Genomic DNA, 17,500 nt, shown 5'->3' with positions numbered 1-17,500 from the left:
TCACAAAGCCACTGCAGACCCATTCCTTATGCTCTGCAACCCAAAGCTTGCTCTCCTTGGTTTTGAAGCGACTTCTTAGTACTGGATTCAGGCTGAACAAGACAAAGTGTAAATTTCTTCAATCATCAGTGGTGTATCTTAGTCATGTGATAGATGGAGAGGGTCCCCACCCAACGGAAGATGTAAGGCCATCAGTGATGCCCCCATACCCAAAGATGTGACTGCTTTGAAATCTTTCCTTGGACTTCTTACTGTTTTACTCACAGTTCATGCCTCATCATTCCACAGTGCTAGCACATTTAAACCTTATTAAGAGAGATATGTCATGGAGATTGTCGACAGTCGAAGATGATGCATTTTTGGCAGCCAAGCAGCTTGTTCTTGACTCCCAGACATTGATTGATTATGACCATTCATTACCCCTTTTTCTATCCTGTGATGCCACATCTTATGGTGCTGTCCTGTTTCACAAGACTGATGGTCAGTTTCAACCTGTGGCTTTTGCTTCATCCACCCTCACCCAGGCTCAACAAAATTACTCTCAGTTAGAAAAGGAGGCCTTCAGCATCATCTTTGGAATAAAAGGGATTCTGACAATATCTGTATGGTCGCATCCCTTTACAATTTTAACTGACCATCACCCCTTGCTGACCCTTTTGGGTCCCCAGAAACCTGTTCCTGCCCATGCAGCAGCTCAACTTCAACGATGGGCACTCATTCTTGCTTCGTATGATTACAGGATTGAGTATTGCAGCACTGGAGCTCATGCAGATGCCAACAGCTTGTCTCGTCTTCCCTTACCACAAACAAAGCATGGTCACCCAAATGCGAAAGCACTGAATGCTATTTTTTGAACACTGAAGTTGTTACCAAAGATACCAGTCAGCTGATTAGGAAAGAGACCCAAGTGGATTCAGTCTTGTCTCAAGTGTACAAGTACATCATAAGTGGCTGACTGCACGTCGTAGATCAATACCACCCTCACCCAGGCACTAGATCCTGCACTGGTTCCCTTTAAGACCAAGCAAGACGAAAAAGGAAAGGAACTTTATTTAAGAGTCTAATCTTCTAGCGCTGTAGAGCACTAATCGGGGAAACTGTAAATTGAAATTAACAAGTTAACGCAAATCAAATGTTGGTTTTTGAGGAGAGGAGAAAACCGGAGTACCCGGAGAAAAACCTCTCGGTGAAGAGTAGAGAACCAACAAACTCAACCCACATATGACGCCGAGTCTGGGAATCGAACCCGGGCCACATTGGTGGGAGGCCAGTGCTCTCACCACTGCGCCATCCGTGCACCCTGGCAACGAGTTAAGAACACAGCAAGGTTGTGTCTTGTGGAGTACTCATGTCATTGTCCCTCCTTCACTCAAAGAGAAATTGTTGCAAGAGCTGCATGACACCCACCCCGGGATATCTCGAATGAAATCTTTGGCTAGACCTTATGTGTGGTGGTCCAACCTTGATTCTCACATTGAAAACACTGTGTCTTTGTGCAGCACATGCCAGTCGATGAGACCAGACCCACCTACTGTTCAAATTCATCCTTGGACTTTTCCCGCATGGCCATGGTCTCGAATTCATGTTGATTTCGCTGGACCAGTTTCTGGATGTACCTACCTTGTTGTTGTAGAGGCCTATAGTAAATACCCAGAAGTAATCAGAATGACAAATACATCAGCGAGATCAACGGTTACAGCATTGCGTAACATTTTCAGCAGGCACGGTCTTCCAGAAATCATCGTATCTGACAATGGGACACAATTTACGGCAACATAATGTCAACAGTTTTGTACTAGTGGTGGGATTTTGCATCGTACTGCTGCACCTTACAAGCCGTCTACAAATGGTCAAGCTGAACGTGTTTTGCAGATCCTAAAATCAGCTATTCAACTAATGCTGATGTCACTGCTGTCATCACCAATATCATTTGTTGGTTTACCGAAAAACGTTCCATTCCACGAAAGGTGAACCACCCTCTATGCTTCTCATGGGCCAGCGATTGCGCACCCGTTGAGATTTGTTGACACCTTATGTTGAAAACTAAATTGAGAGTCACCAATGTAGTACCATGCTTTGTCACACTGCACGTCACAGCTTCCGCCAATTCAGTGTAATGTTGGTGACCCGGCTCTGGCTCCTAATTATGGAAAGGGAGGAAAATGGGTGCATGAAGTAGTATCTCAAGTTATTGGTTCTTGCCATTACATTGTCAATGTGTCAGGCAATTTGTGGAAACGACACATGGAGAAGCTGCATAGAGGTCATCCCAACGAATGATTCCCCAGTAGACCTGCCTGGAAAAATTGCTGCAGACCCAACACTTCCAGTTGCTCCTGTTCCTTCCAAAGCAGTGCCGTATGAGCCCTGTTTAACTGGATTCTCACCTACATGTAGGAAAACTGTCGTTGACAGTATCTGAGCCTGCTACTGAGATTGCTGTGACTACTCAACCAGAGATGCCTACGCCTGCCCATGTTGATGACACCCATTTAGTTCCACAGAGTTCTTCAAATGAAAGTTGCATCAGCCCTCAAAAACGTTATGCAACCCGGTCAACTCTGAGGCTTCCTAGTTACTTGCAAGAATACAATTGTTAAAAAGGACAATGTTGCTAATATTATTGTTGATACTGATCAGGCATTGCATTTATTTTATAAGGAGAGATGTTACATAATGGGATTTTTGTTATGTAATCAGTTGTAACTGAACATGCGTGATTGGTTCTTCATGAGTTGCTTTTGATTAAAGAGGTATTGTAATCTATTCAATTGACTGCAATTGCTGGGATACATGTACAACATGTTAGCATTAACAGAATCTATACACAGAGAAGATACAACTTATCTATACATGTATTTTTGAATTCATGATGATAATAATAATAATGATAATAATAATAATAATAATAATAATAATAATAATAATAATAATACTTTATTATTCATATAGCGTACTCTCCGAAAAAATTGCCCAAATGTGCTTTTATATATACATGACTGTATATATATATATACCTGTACAGTTCAAAAAGTCTAAAACCTATTATATATACCTAATTAACACCTTAAATATGAGAATATAAATATCATAAAAAATTAATAATATGCTAATTTAAAAAGATGTGTCTTCAGTTCCCACTTAAAAATTGCAATACTAGGACTAAATTTGATGTCCATGGATATTTTGTTCCACGTACAAGGAGCACCAACCTAAACGCTCTGGATCCATGAGATTTGGTACTATAATAATTTATGATGGCTGGCAAAAAAACAACTTGTGCGCAGATCTAAGATCTCTCCTTGGAACAAACGGTACGAGCAATTCACTTAGGTATATTAGTGCTAGATCATTAACAATCTTGTACGTACATAAACAATGAAAATTAATCTTGAATCTACTGGAAGCCAATGCAATTCTATAAGCAAAGGCATAATATGATCAGCCTTGAGTGACATGGATATCATTATAAAGCCTCGCAGCTGAATTAAGAGCATACTGTAAGTGCTGAATTAAGTAGCTACATGTAGGCAGGCCATATAATAAGGAATTACAGCTATGGACCAAGGGCACAGGACTTTAATACGACCTGCAGTTCTAATAAGCTCAGACAATTCCGTCGATGTGACAGACTCAAACTCACAAAACGTGGTACCATGGTAAGGTGGAGGCTCGGGAAATTGATCATCCACAGTGTTCTTTTCCAACTGCAGCTCCTCCTGCATATTTAAAATGTTGTTAATCACGAAAAGGCAGCAAAAGCATTTGCAAGGGATTCGTTGTTGTCAGATTGAGGTAATCTATTCCCAGCCTTTCGATGGAACAGCTTATCAAAGGCAGAAAACAGACGCCTGGGATTCGAATGCTTTTCATTTATAGCCGTGAAAAAATAGTCCATCTTAGCATCAAATATACAGTTAATGACCAGATTACATCAATTTGATCAACATACAATTTGCGATGCACAGTGAGTCCATATGCCCACCAACGGCACTCAAATTTCCATCGCCTTTATTTCTTTGAGCATCTCTGATCGTTTTATTGTACCACGGAGCAGCTGGATGCAATGCAATAGTGCGCTTCTTTAACAGCGCATGTTTATCTAGTAGTTCAGACAAAACCTTGTTATATTTGCGAGTGAGAGCGTCCAGATCGCCACCCACACTACCAGGATCGACTAAGCGAGAGTTCTTGATGTCCTCACGCAGTTGTCCCATATCAACCGACTTGATCTTTCTCTTCAAAGCCTTTTTTGGTATGGACAGCGTACAGCCAACAGCTAAATGATCTGAGATTACAGGATCATAGACTGAGAAATTTCTAGCCACATCCTCTTCAGCCCTAGTAATTATGAGATCAAGTGTATGACCACTTTAATGTATTGGTTCTGAGATATGCTGTTTGAGGCTAAATGCCTCAATCAAGTTGAGAAATCGCAAGGCAGCAGTATCAGTCGTCCTCAACATGAAAGTTGAAATCTCCAGCCATCAACAGTGCACCTGAAGCTGACGTGACAAGGTCTTCAAGAGGTCTTGGGAATTCTTCGAAGAACAAATGCAGAGAACTGTCTTTAGACTTGGAGGGCGGTGGACGATATTGACGACACGCAAAGTAGAGGACAAGTGCCTCATGAGAAGATCTTTATACTCAAATGATTTGAATTAGTTCTAATGCAAGATTGTTTTTGAAACCTCAAGGGCTTTTTCTAGACCAATGCTACGCCACCACCTAAGCGCCCTCTTGGCACACTATGAAGCTCGTACCCCGTAGGACAAATGGACAAATGATTTGACTGTCAAGGTCATTCGAGGTTAACCAAGTTTCGGTTAGTGCTAAAAGGCTATGTCACGATCAACAAACAAATCTTTAACGATTAGAGCAGAGGGGTTGGTGCAGTGGTAAGATCTCTGCCTTCCAACCCTAAGGTCCCGGGTTCCATTCCCGGTTCTGCCGAGACTGGAATATTTGGCGACCTTCTTTCCCGCTAAAGTTCACTCAGCTTTCCATCCTTCTGAGGTTGGTAAAATGAGTACCAGCATGCATGGACTGCTTAGAAGCGGCTGCAATTTGCTTCCAGTCCGCTGGGGGTAAATTGATCATTGTAAAGCGCCTTTGAGATGTTGTGATAAGGGCGCTATAAAAATATATAAATGCACCACTTAACTTTACTTTTTTACTTTAAAGATTTATTCCGGATGGATCTTGTATTCAAGACAGAAAATTTCAAGGGTTTGGCTCTATTAAAAGTCGCTCGTTATGACTGGCACTTGATCAAAAGGAGATTATAATTATTGATGAACATACCACAGTGACGTTGTCGCAGTTCATTGATCTTAGTAATGGCGTGAAGCTTTTACATGTAAGACAGCGAAGACAGCAGAGTGTTGTCCATTTCATGGCCAGGTTTCAAGTTTAGTGAAGAATTGTACCTTCAAAAGCCAGTAACAGATGTACAGTAATAGGTCTTTGCTTGAGAGCTCCTGCTCTACAATCACAGCAAGTAAGATTTGCGATGCGTCTTCCAAATCTTGTAATCGATTCTTGGAACAACACACATCGAGTTTATAATCCCCAACAGAGCCATATCAACTTCCAGTAGAGAAATGAAAAGTGGTTATACAAGTCCAAGAGCAAATTGAACGATTAAAAATAGTTAAAAATATATAAAATTTAACGGAGCATTCTTTTGTTGAGGATTAATTGCAGCTGCATAAAGAAAGGTGCTTATCAGGGAGTTTAAAGGGGCTATGTCACGCAAAATTACTATGTAATTTCATGACACCCACAAAGTTCAAAAAGTAGAATGGAACATTGCAATAACCACTTAAAACGATTGAACACCATAAAAGATATACAACAAACGGAAAGAGAAGTATGGATGGACTCAAATGGACAAGATTGAAACGGATTGCATTTGGGTAATCTTGAAAAACGTTGGCTCAGAGTTTTTCAAGTTTATGGCAAATTGCTTGGATAAGTATGTGTAATCAAATGGCGACGAGTGAAATTAGGAAATAATTTCACGCGCAAATTCTGATAATTTCCCTCGCCTAAAGGCTCGGGAAATTATCAGAATTTTGACAAAACGCAAGTGAAATTATTTCCTAATTTCACGAGAAAACCATTTGATTACTTTTTAATGTCCTGGGTGACAAATTACGCTCACAACTGGAATTGTTTTTACTGGTTTATCGCATCGAAAACTGAGAACATTAAGAAGAATACAGTTTTCGTTTAAAGCATACACTTTTGCTAAAGTTCGTAATTTTCTGAGTTTCTTCACCAAAAATACCTTTTGAATTCTTTGTGCCTGTTCTGTCTATAACTTCTTCAATGGTCACTGTCTTAAATCTCGACGCCATCTTGGCTCTGATCGAGATACCTAGAGATGTTACCATGGCAATTCTGTAATTTCACATGTGAAATTATAAATTAACGCTGAAATTTCGTGCCAAAATTAAGGAGTAATTTGTCACCCATGATATTAAGGCCAAGAATCATCTTAATTTTGATGTAACAATAATTTTATCAGTGAAGGAATTCCATATTACCATTTTTGAGTTATAAACTCATGACAAACTAAAGATTTCCCCTAAATACCCTAAAATAACGTGACACAGCCCCTTTAAGAAATGACAATGACATTGACAGAAACCAAAGGTATTATTGGACCGGTTTACATTTGTAAATTAGAAAAGTGGTCATGCTGCACATGCAGCATGCAATTTAGCATCTTTCTTTACTGTACTCTGCAAGCAACAACCTGAAAATCAACAACTGAGTCTCAGGTATTTACAGCTGTCACAATGTGAGCATACAACAAAGAACCTTTCCTTCTCTATCTTCATTACAACAATTTGTGCCAATCTAGTTCTAGGATACTTCGCTTATAAAATTGTACAAGGTGAGCAAAAAGAAGTAGGGAAAAGAAGTAGGGAAAGGATTAACTTTATTTATTATAGGTGTCTAGTCGTTCTAGTGCTGGAGTACTAATTGGGGACACTGTAAACTGAAATAATTAACAATCAATGCAAATCAAGTCAAATGTTGGTTTTTGAGGAATAATCACAAAAAGTGAACAATAGTGCAACGTTACGTGTACGTGTATATTTTGAAGTGATGTTTTCATTGCCATAGCCAACTCGCTATTAAGTCAGTGACAGGGGCCTGTGGAAGTACATGTATAGAAGCAGGTACAAAACAAAGGTCACAGGTCATTGTTTTACCAATACAGAAACAAACCTAATCATTTACAAAGGGTGTCTCGAAAACAAAGACCCCAAGACTCCTAAGATTCTACGACTCAAAAAGGGAAGAAAGTAAGCCAAAACCCTCAATTTGGCTAACACTAGCAGTGCTGCAAACAATTTTTTTTCTTTTGAAAGGACATGTGTCCTGCTGAGTCACTATTTTGGACGGACAAAACAAAAAATTAATGTGGTCGGACATACAAAAAACAAAAAATGCAAAATAATAAAAAAAGATGAATATGTGTATATACATTGAACATTTTGCCATTTAAAAATTGTACATAATTATATATAATTATACGCTACCTTTAGGGAGTGAAGCAAAGGACCTACTACATAATTATGTGCCTGAAGAAACTTTTTTTCTTCGTAAAAATAATGTCATTTGGTCCAACCACATTTGGTCCTCCCTAGGCCTAAAGTTGGGTTTTAGGCCTAGGGTTAGCCAAATTGAGAGTTTTGGGTTACTTTCTTCTTTTTCGAGTCTTAGGATCTTAGGGGTCTTGGGGTCTTTGTTTTCAAGACACCTGGCGTTTACAAATGCTAACATTAGGCCTAAGGTTAGCTTTAATGGATGTTTTGGACACTTTCTGTATTGGTAAAACAATGACCTGTGACCGGTGTTCAGAACCTGTGGCATGTATAGCTTATACAGTCATGTAGTTTAATTGGCTGCACGCAGTGGTGGCTGTGACAAATGCATTTTTGGAATTCTTTTTACCTGAATATTATTTCTGCCCTGAGGTAGTTTCCAATTCCATTGAAGTACTTTTGATTGTGCATAACTTCACAAAGAGGTTTATCAAATATCCTGTCATTCAAATTTTCAAGAATGTTTGAACGGAATCTGTCATACTCAAACATTGGATCAGGGCCACGATCTTTGGACCAATGATCAGTCACCTCCCATCGACCAAATCTGAATAATTTATAAAGAAGAAAAAAGTAACATTTATAAATTAAACTGGAATGAACTGACCACCAGTAATACCATGCTACAAAACCTGGCAAAAAATTACTAGACATTGTTCAGTGCATTTCAGAGCTATGCAACATGTTTTATTTACTCATTATTTCATTTATTTTAGATATACATTGTAGAGTCATACGGGATTCCCTCTTTAAGTAATTATAATAATTATAATATAATAATAATATATAATATATTATATATTATATATATATTATATATATATATATTATATATTATATATATATATATATTATAATATATAATATATAATAATAATATAATTATAATAATACTCTTTAAGTAATGACTGGAAAGAATGTGAATGGCACGGTCTCCCTTTTGTAGGTTTCTGGTCACAGATAATTTGGAACCTTCAATTCACAGTTTTGTATGGATGTCCTTGAGGTATTTACCCGTTTGTATGACATTAAAGGAGATTTCTTGAATATGTTTGCCAGCAATAGCTGGCTTTGAATAAAACTCTAGTTACAGGTCAGTATTCCTTGAAGATTTGACACTGCTGGGTTTTACAGTACATATATGTTGTGACAAATGGTAGAATTTTTTCGCTGGTTTTGGCTTTTTGTTTAAGCGCTGACTGTCTTCAGAAAAAAATGACCTTAGATAGAGTTCTCTCGATAAGAATGATGCCTAGGGTAGCCTCGCTCTTCAAGGCAGGCTTTGAATCGAAGGGCACCACAACTGTCATCCTTAATAAAAATGACAAAATACAGGAGGCAAAGGTCCAGTTCAACAACCAGGACCACTATAAACCTCTTGAAAAGCCCATGGCTGAAGAAGCTTTTCATAGAGTCAGTGATATCATCTCTGAACTCTATCAAGGAAAACACATTGACCATATGACAAGAAAGTGGCTTCAGCAAACCCCTAACCCGCCTTGGGTCCCAATCTTCCACAATCTAACCAAAATCCACAAACCAAGGCCAGGTGGTAGACCGATAATCTTGGGGTGTGATGGCCCAACACAATATCATTGTATGTGGATAATCTATTACAGCCCATTGCCCAAAAGCAAAAATCGTATCTCAAATATACCACTGGCTTTATCAATTTTATAGAAAAAACAAAGGTGTCACACGACACCATTCTGGTTTCTATGGATGTAACCAGCTTGTACACATACAGTGTACACGTATATCCCACAAGAGGAGGGCATAAAAACAGTATGTAGAACATACGACGACTTCTACAATAGTAATCCTCCTGCCCCAAATGCTTTCTGGAACAAAATGCTTGGCATCATTCTCCAAGAAAACTCTTTTCAGTTTAGCGGAGAAAACTACCTCCAAGTCCACGGGCCAGCCATGGGAACAAAAATGGCAGTATCTTTTGCCAACATTTTCATGGCAGAAATTGAAACAAATATGCTAAGCCAGAGCAAAGTTAAACCAACAGTACATGGAAATAAACAGGAAATCAACCCGTTCATTGCACAAGCTAACAACTTCCACCCAAATATAAAGTTTACAGCTGAAATTTCAGAGAAGGAGATCACTTTCCTAAACAAAACAGTATAAAAAGAGAATGATTCGAAAAAGAATTCATCCTCTATATCAGAACGTACAGTCATTGTATCACAAGCCGACTGAAACCTTCCAATACATGCATTTTACCACTTGAAACCCGCCTGGTTCCAAGAAGGTTTTTATCAAAGAAAAAGCAATTAGGCTCCTCCGCACAAACTCCTCAAAAACAACATTTGAGAGAACTCTATCTAAGGTCATTTTTTTCTGGAAGACAGTTGGCACTTAAACAAAAAGCCAAAATGGGCCAGAAAATTCTACCATTTGTCACAACATACAACCAAGCAGTGTCAAATCTTCAAGCAATACTGATGTGCAACTGAAGTTTTATTCAAAACCAGCAACTGCTGGCAACCATATTCAAGAAACCTCCTTTAACCCTTTCACCCCCATGGGGTTCCCCATTGACGAGTAAAATCGTATGGCGTTAGAGTAAAATCTATAAGTGGCACCCTTGGGAGTGAAAGGGTTAATGGGGACATAGTTTTTGAGTGAATCTAGCTGTTGTTAACCCTTTCACCCCCATGGGGTTCCCCAATGACGAGTAAAATCGTCTGGCGTTAGACAGAGTAAAATCTATAAGTGGCACTCTTGTGAGTGAAAGGGTTAATAGCGGAGATCTGTGCGTGCCTTCAGTGCGCACACGGAGCACCATAGTTAAGAAAATATGGTAACCCATCGATGCGTGAACTTTTTATAGCCATGACGTCATCAACCATCCATACGTATGTATATACGTCCCCCCACCCCTCCATGTATGCCAATGTAACCAGTATCATGCTAGTTTACAGCATACATCTTTGATATTATACATCCATGTTTTGATCAATTGACACCGGTATCCGCTGACCAGTATCACATGACCATATCGCGTGCTCAAGCTTAGAGCTCACCGAGGTCAGCTGTTTTTTTTTTAAGTTGACTGCTGACCAGGTACTGGTTTTCGATTGGATTGTAGGCTCTGCCCAGGTTAATTCACCTAAACATAAGCAAGGCTTCATTTTTTGCGCGCCTTCTGTGGCTCGACGCGGCTACATGGCCATCCTACGTCAACTATAGTTCTTACACAGTCAACACTTTTCGTGTTCAGGTGGAAAATGGTTTGGAAAATGTTTTCTTTCTGCATTTTTCGCTGGTTTTAATCCAGTTTTGACATAATTATTATGATAGCTGTGGTCCACACTCGTGGCTACGCAGTTATTCAAGTCAAGCATCAGAGGGATATAAACTCAAAGCTGAGTGTTTATTTTTAATTTGCTTAGAGGTGCTTGTTTCTCTGTATTGCAATTTTTGGCATACACTGTTATATCTTTAGAAGCTCTGATAAGGTTACATGATGCCTGGAGGACCTATGAATAGAACAGAAACGAAAGGAGAGCGAAATAGAACGACAACGTCAAAACAGAATACCAGTCATAGCTCATACTTGGTGCAAGAAGTTACTCCACAAATTCTTTCCTTGGGCACTAAACCGTTTGTTATTTTCAAAAAGTAGTTTAATCAGTTTTTGCTTTGTTCTGGAATGAAAATCGAATTTTTATTGTCAACTGGAATTAAATAACAATTATCTGTACTCTTTTGGACATAAAGAAAAAGTTGATTTGTTTGTCTGTTTTGCTCTAAAGTGTGATCGAATAAGTGCTTTTTAATCCGTTTGCCCAACTGGTTTTCGATGTGCCTCGACAGTGACAAGAAAATTTGCCCTTATGTTATAAACGCGTAATCGCAATGAGTTCTCATAAAATTAGGGGAAATTTCACTAGCTTGTGTTTTCAGAAGGTTGTTTAAAACACCTAAACATTATTTACATTGTAAGTGTTGGAGCGGATCTTGTTTGAAGTTCATCCTTTCTCGGTTGCACTGCCATAATTATTTTGCCGATTCAATGTTCCAAGCCAACCTGGCACATTTCAATGAAATACATCAAAATGTGAATGATCTTGTTTTCAGAGATAAAGTGGAATAAAATACATCAGTAAAACTCTTCTTTGACCTTGAACTGACTGAAGTTTTTTTTATGGCTTCTACATGTAATTTTAGCGTGATTCCTATTCGCTGGCTTTCTTCGTTTTCCATTCACTCGCTGAGGGTGTGCTTGTTTTCTTTTAAAACTCATGCGGTTCAAGAAAAATTCACTGCCAAACTGGTGAATTCCAAAGTAAATTTTACTCGAAACATCAATATCGTACTCATCGCTTCGTGACTCATGCGATATCGGTTTTTAATGTAAAATTAAGTGTGGAATTCACTAGTTAGGCAATGAATTTTTCTACAGAAGAAAGCAAAGAAAATGATTTAATCATTAAAGCAGCAACCGGAAACATGAAAACGCGGACAACTCAAAACCTTTTATTTTCACTTACCCTACAGGCAGTAAGAATAAATAACCCGGGAGCTTCGCTTTTAGGCTTGGCTAAGTCTATATATTATTATACAAACGGGGTAAATCCCTCAAGGACATGCTCGTTACAGCAAAACTGTGAATTGAAGGTTTCCGAATTATCTGTAACCACAAACCCACAAGAGGGAGACTGTGCAGGTCTGTCACATTATTTCAAACACCAAAATTTAATTATTACTCCCAATTATATCGACAAAGTGCCAATTATAGTCAACATGTGTTTATTATACAATATACATGTAGATGGATGCAGAAGCCAGAGGCTTATATGTACAGTATATGGCATTGGTCTGGTCAAACATGATATCCAAAACAATAAAGTTAGCTTGAATTACAATAAATTGAGTGGAAAGGTTACCAGAGCTTCAACATAATCAAATACTACTACTAATAACAATCATTAAGTAAAGTACGATCGTCCGGGTGAGTGTAGTCCTGAGAAGGACTGTTTGAGATGACATTGACTGACGTTTCGACAACCTGAGCGGAAGTCATGTTCAGAGTCTATAAGAACTCCGGTCGTAGTATCTACTGACGTTACACAAATCACTTGACTCTGAAGATGTCTTAATTCCGCTCAGGTTGTCGAAACGTCAGTCAATGTCATCTCAAACAGTCCTTCTCAGGACTACACTCACAAAGACGATCGTACTTTACTTAATGATATGACTCCTGGTTTCAAACCATTTACAATAATAATAATAATAATAATAATAGAGCAGAAGGCAGTTTTATCGTACACCCTAAACATAGCAAGGTCATTCAAGGTTATTAAGGAATATAAACTCTTGTTCCTTTCTCAAATGTTGGTTCGTTAGTTATTACCAATTGGTTTGTAAATAGGTTTAACAGTAGGGATTGTTACACAATAGTGCCTTTTCCTACTTATATTTGTAAGCATACTTACGTACTACATACTGCATAATAATAATAATAATAATAATATTATTATTATTATTATCCGGCCACCCCCGTTTACAGGGATAAACCCGGATCAAAATTGGATTGATGATGATGATGATGATTATTATTATTATTATTATTGTTGTTGCACCACAATTTTCTGTTAAAAGCTGTAGAATTTCTTGGAAAAAGTAAAGAGAGCCTCTAGTTCCTCCAACAAGGTCATCCAAAATATAATATGTGCACATTGCTTTGTACAGCTGTAAGTCATGCCTGTTTGTGGTGGTAGCACATCTTGTTGCACCTCTCACTATTACTGTGAAAAGTTAGCAGAGAGTACAATGTATAAAACTCTAAAAAAGACCACTAATTTGCATATGAATGGGTAACTTTAGCTGGGGATTTTGCTCTTCATACTGATTTTCAAAAAAGCTTTTCAGTTTAAAATTAATTGTAATTCAAATGGGCCAAGAAATTTTTGTTTTTGAACAGGTTCTGTCCAGACCTTAAAAACGAGCCCTCTATATCTATCATATTCAAAAATGGCCGCTAAGTAATAATATTAGACCTTTGTCTTTATGCTAATCATCCTCACTGGACCTGGTTAGCACAAACAAAATTCAAAAGAATTTTCATTCAAAGTGAGGCTAGCGAGGATGATTAGCACAAAGACAAAAGAATCACTTCTTCATCACCATTTATGAATATGGTCTATAGGGGGGAGTGGGGGATATGTGTATAAACATTGGAATGGCACATTGTCATTTGCTTTGGCATCTTTGTTACGCTGGGAGCAACAACAGAATTCAGGGCTGCACAGGATCACCACATGCAATTTAGAAGAAGGAAGTAGACAACGGGATTATTGTTATGTAATTATTGTTATGCAACAGAATTAAATTGCCATATATTCTTCTGTTTATCCTGCGACTCCTTTCTAATAAAAGAATTAAATAAGGGCTGATGCATGCAAGTCACAAATAATTTTATGAATGAATAGACAAACCTTCTAACATCCACAAAGCTCAGCACCTTTAATGGCTTTTCCTTCGAGTAGAAGTTCAGATGTGCATGCTTATGAATGTCTGCAATTGAACCAAAAGTGAACTTGCCCGACATCCCAAACCTAAAGAGGATCCTCAGCCTTGCCGGTTTGCAATCGATCTCCTTCACGGATCCCTTTTTTTTACAATCGGAGTCAAGGGAAGTTAAAATCAACGCCATCTCTTTGCCTCTGGACTCTGCATGGATGGAGTAATCACACACGGGAAATTCGACGTCCGGATTCTTCGTGCTAACAGCTGATTTCACGATCTTTCCGCTAAAAATGCGCCCCTTGCAAACTTCGTTGACCATCAGGCTGTTTTTGTGAAGTTCTGGTCCCTCTGGCATGGCTAAATCCTCCAAAATATAAACTGGTGAAACTACACACACGACTTCAATGCATTCCTTGAAATTTTCACCCTGCTAGGATTTCGCGCGTTCGAAGAAGTCAAGAGGAACACTTCGTGACAAATACATGTCATCGTAACGTAAAAAAGCGCGCACTCTGATTGGCCAGAGCGTTTACCGGATTTGTCAACAAAAACCGAGATTCAAATAGTACAGCTCGTACAGCTCAGGGTACAGCTCATTCCACTGGAAAGATTCCGAAAAAGATGGAAATTCCCAGACGTGTTCCTCTTTCCCCGTTCCAACCAAAATGACCGGAAAATTTCTGTACCATTTGCAAACTCCCCCTTGACCCGGTTCACCTCGGCCCCTTTTCCCGGCTTTCGACAAGAAGACCTTAGACAGAAATGACCAGAACCAGGTTGCTGACCAGCGGTTTTCGTCAAAACAATGGTTTGCTGGGGGTGCTCAGTCTCGCGGGCTCTGAAAACCTGGTTGTGATCATTGTTAACGTTATTTAAGGGTTTTCCTTTCGACACTGCAGATGCACTGCAGATGCGAAACGCCAGACCGGGAAGATCCTGAATTTCATTCCAACAGGATTTTCCGTGCAAATGGTAAACGCCCCTGCACAATAACCGACCAGTGGCAGTGTCCTGCCGAAAATGCTGAATTTTTTTTGAGAAAAGACTTCGAAATGTAATGTTTGCAAGCCTGTGTGAAAGACGGCTCTACGAGTTGATTCCTTCCATAGGTGTCGGCGCAGAGATTACATAAAACAATAGCAACAAAAGCAAGAAAACAAAACAACTCGAAATAAAGGCAAATCCCAAGTGACCAAAAATACAATGCGACGAGTTAGGGAGCGAGAAGAATTCAAAGATGTTATGGTTATCTTATAAAAAAAATAGTAAACGTTTCAGCGTGTACTACTGAGTTACAGTTGCACTTGGGAGGTTTGCTAAGCTGGGATGTAGGCCATTCAAAGTAGTACGATAATCGGTGGCAACGTCGGCGCTCGGCATTACCGTGGCGACCAGGATATCGTCAACGTACCTCCTGTACAGACAGGGCATCAAGTCATTATGTTTAAAGTGCCCACAACCCCAAAATAATTTTTTTCGCTAAAATAAATCTTTGCACCTGTTCGAGACGCATTGCGGCCTTTTTTTCCTTTTTCTAACAAATCCTGCTATTTTATAGGCTTCGGAAGTTGCGAAAATCCAAGCATCTTTTGTTCACGACCGAATGAGAAGGGGAGTGGGTCTATTCCTGTTTTTACGTCACAATCTACTTTGCATGCATTTTTACAAAGAGTTAATGCAATGTAAATCAGTTTGTGACATAAAAACAGGAATAGACCTGCTCCCCTTCTAACTCGGTAGTGAACAAAAGATGCTTCCATTTTCGCAACTTTCGAAGCCTCTAAAATGGCAGGATTTGTTAGAAAAAGGAAAAAAGCCGCGAAGCGTTTCGAACAGGTGCAAAGATTCATTTTAGCGAAAAAAATATTTTGGGCTTATGGGCACTTTAAGCTTCTCTTCAAAATGACACATGCAAACATTAACAATGAGGGGACCAAGTGGTGATCCCATTGCTACACCATCCGTCTGCTCACAAAGTTGACCATTGAACTGAAAAAGTTGATTGGTTTTGGCGATTCCAAGAAGTCTACCACGCTGATGTTTTTAGTGTTTTTGCAAACTGAGGCCGTAAGTTGCGTTGAACCAATCATCCTTACCCTGCGAGCAATTGGTTTCTCCTACGCTTCCCGAAAGAGAAACCACTGCGAGCAACCGTTAGTTTCTTTGAGTGAGCCGCCGTCCAGCGCTAAGGACGAATAAATTAAATTTGAACTGGTAAAACGAGTTGCTTGCTTGCGCGTGCGTTCAGCTACGTAACTGCTGCGTTTGGGCGAATCTGTTGTGCAGGGGTTTCCCGCGAAATAAAACGAAATGATGTCAAATACATCACGTGGGGGAACACGTGGGGTTTGACGTACTCTGCACACGCTCTATGGAAAATCAAACGGTTGCTCGCAGTTTCACTCTCGGGAAGCGTAGGAGAAACCAACTGCTCGCAGGGTAATCATTCGTGAAAGCTTTATCAAATAGTCTCGTTCGGTCTAAATGCACATTTGTGAACAGAGCGGTAACATCGTACGAGACCAATATATCGTTCTCGTTTATGGCGTAAGTGCGAATCTCATCACAGGCAGCCCAAGCTCGTTATACGGTTTATAGACTTTGTATGAGAAAATTAACGATGAGCTTATAAATGCTGCAAATGTAGAAATAAACTTCACTTACCTCTCCGTACAGTTGTCCTCGTCTTTTCTGTGCAATCGGAGGGCAAACTGTGTCCGTTTTAGACGGGTTTGTGGCTTGCGAATTTTTACGATGTCTTTAGTTGGCATTTCCCTTCATAAAGAGGGGCGAATGAAGGACAACTGTACGTAGAGGTATGCGAAGTTTATTTCTACATTTTACCGCTTCTGCAGCTTATTTTAGCATTTATAAGCTCAAAGTTAATTTTCTCATACAAAGTCTATAAATCGTATACCGAGCATGGGCTGCCTGTGATCTCATCAACAAAAACGAAGGTGTCAGTGATTGTGTATTCATTGACGGAAAGTGGTTTCAGCTTTTGCTCAAGCCATTTATGAAATTGAAATTATACGTCCCCACTGCAGATAGGTTAGGCCTTATACTAAGAGTTGCTTTGCTAGTTCAACATTGAGACGGGGGAAGGGAGTTGCTTACAACTGAAAGTGCTTGGAATACTTTTTTCCACGATTGTAGATCCTTTAGGAGACAGACATTTCCACCCGCTTGTTCGGAAAGAGAAAGGGGCACAAGCAGCATTATAGCAAATACTCCCTGAAGAAATTGAAAACACTTCGTCTCCTGAAGGATCTACAATATTGTAGGCTATGCAGATTGTGAGTATACCGTCCGATTAGCCCAAAAAATATCAAAATTGTTCGTTTTCTGATACAAGCATGAAACTTTGCAAAAAGATAGCCCTTAAGCTGGTT

At 39.3% G+C, this 17,500-nt stretch overlaps 1 protein-coding gene across 1 annotated transcript in view; it reads right to left on the bottom strand.

Annotated features, from left to right (window-relative positions):
* LOC137984799 (endonuclease 8-like 1) overlaps window positions 1-14,571 on the bottom strand; it is a 29,979-nt gene extending 15,408 nt beyond the window's left edge. Inside the window, exons 1-2 of the mRNA XM_068832086.1 lie at window positions 14,078-14,571; window positions 7,972-8,169 (exon numbers count right to left, since the gene is read on the bottom strand). Coding sequence (XP_068688187.1) covers window positions 7,972-8,169; window positions 14,078-14,463 — 584 coding nt within the window. The 5' untranslated portion in view covers window positions 14,464-14,571. The remainder of the gene's footprint in view (window positions 1-7,971; window positions 8,170-14,077) is intronic.
* Window positions 14,572-17,500: the final 2,929 nt, after the last annotated feature.

The sequence above is a fragment of the Montipora foliosa genome, chromosome 14 (genome assembly GCF_036669935.1).
Source record: "Montipora foliosa isolate CH-2021 chromosome 14, ASM3666993v2, whole genome shotgun sequence".
Taxonomy (NCBI): domain Eukaryota; kingdom Metazoa; phylum Cnidaria; class Anthozoa; order Scleractinia; family Acroporidae; genus Montipora; species Montipora foliosa.
This window is presented reverse-complemented; position numbering and strand designations above follow the sequence as displayed.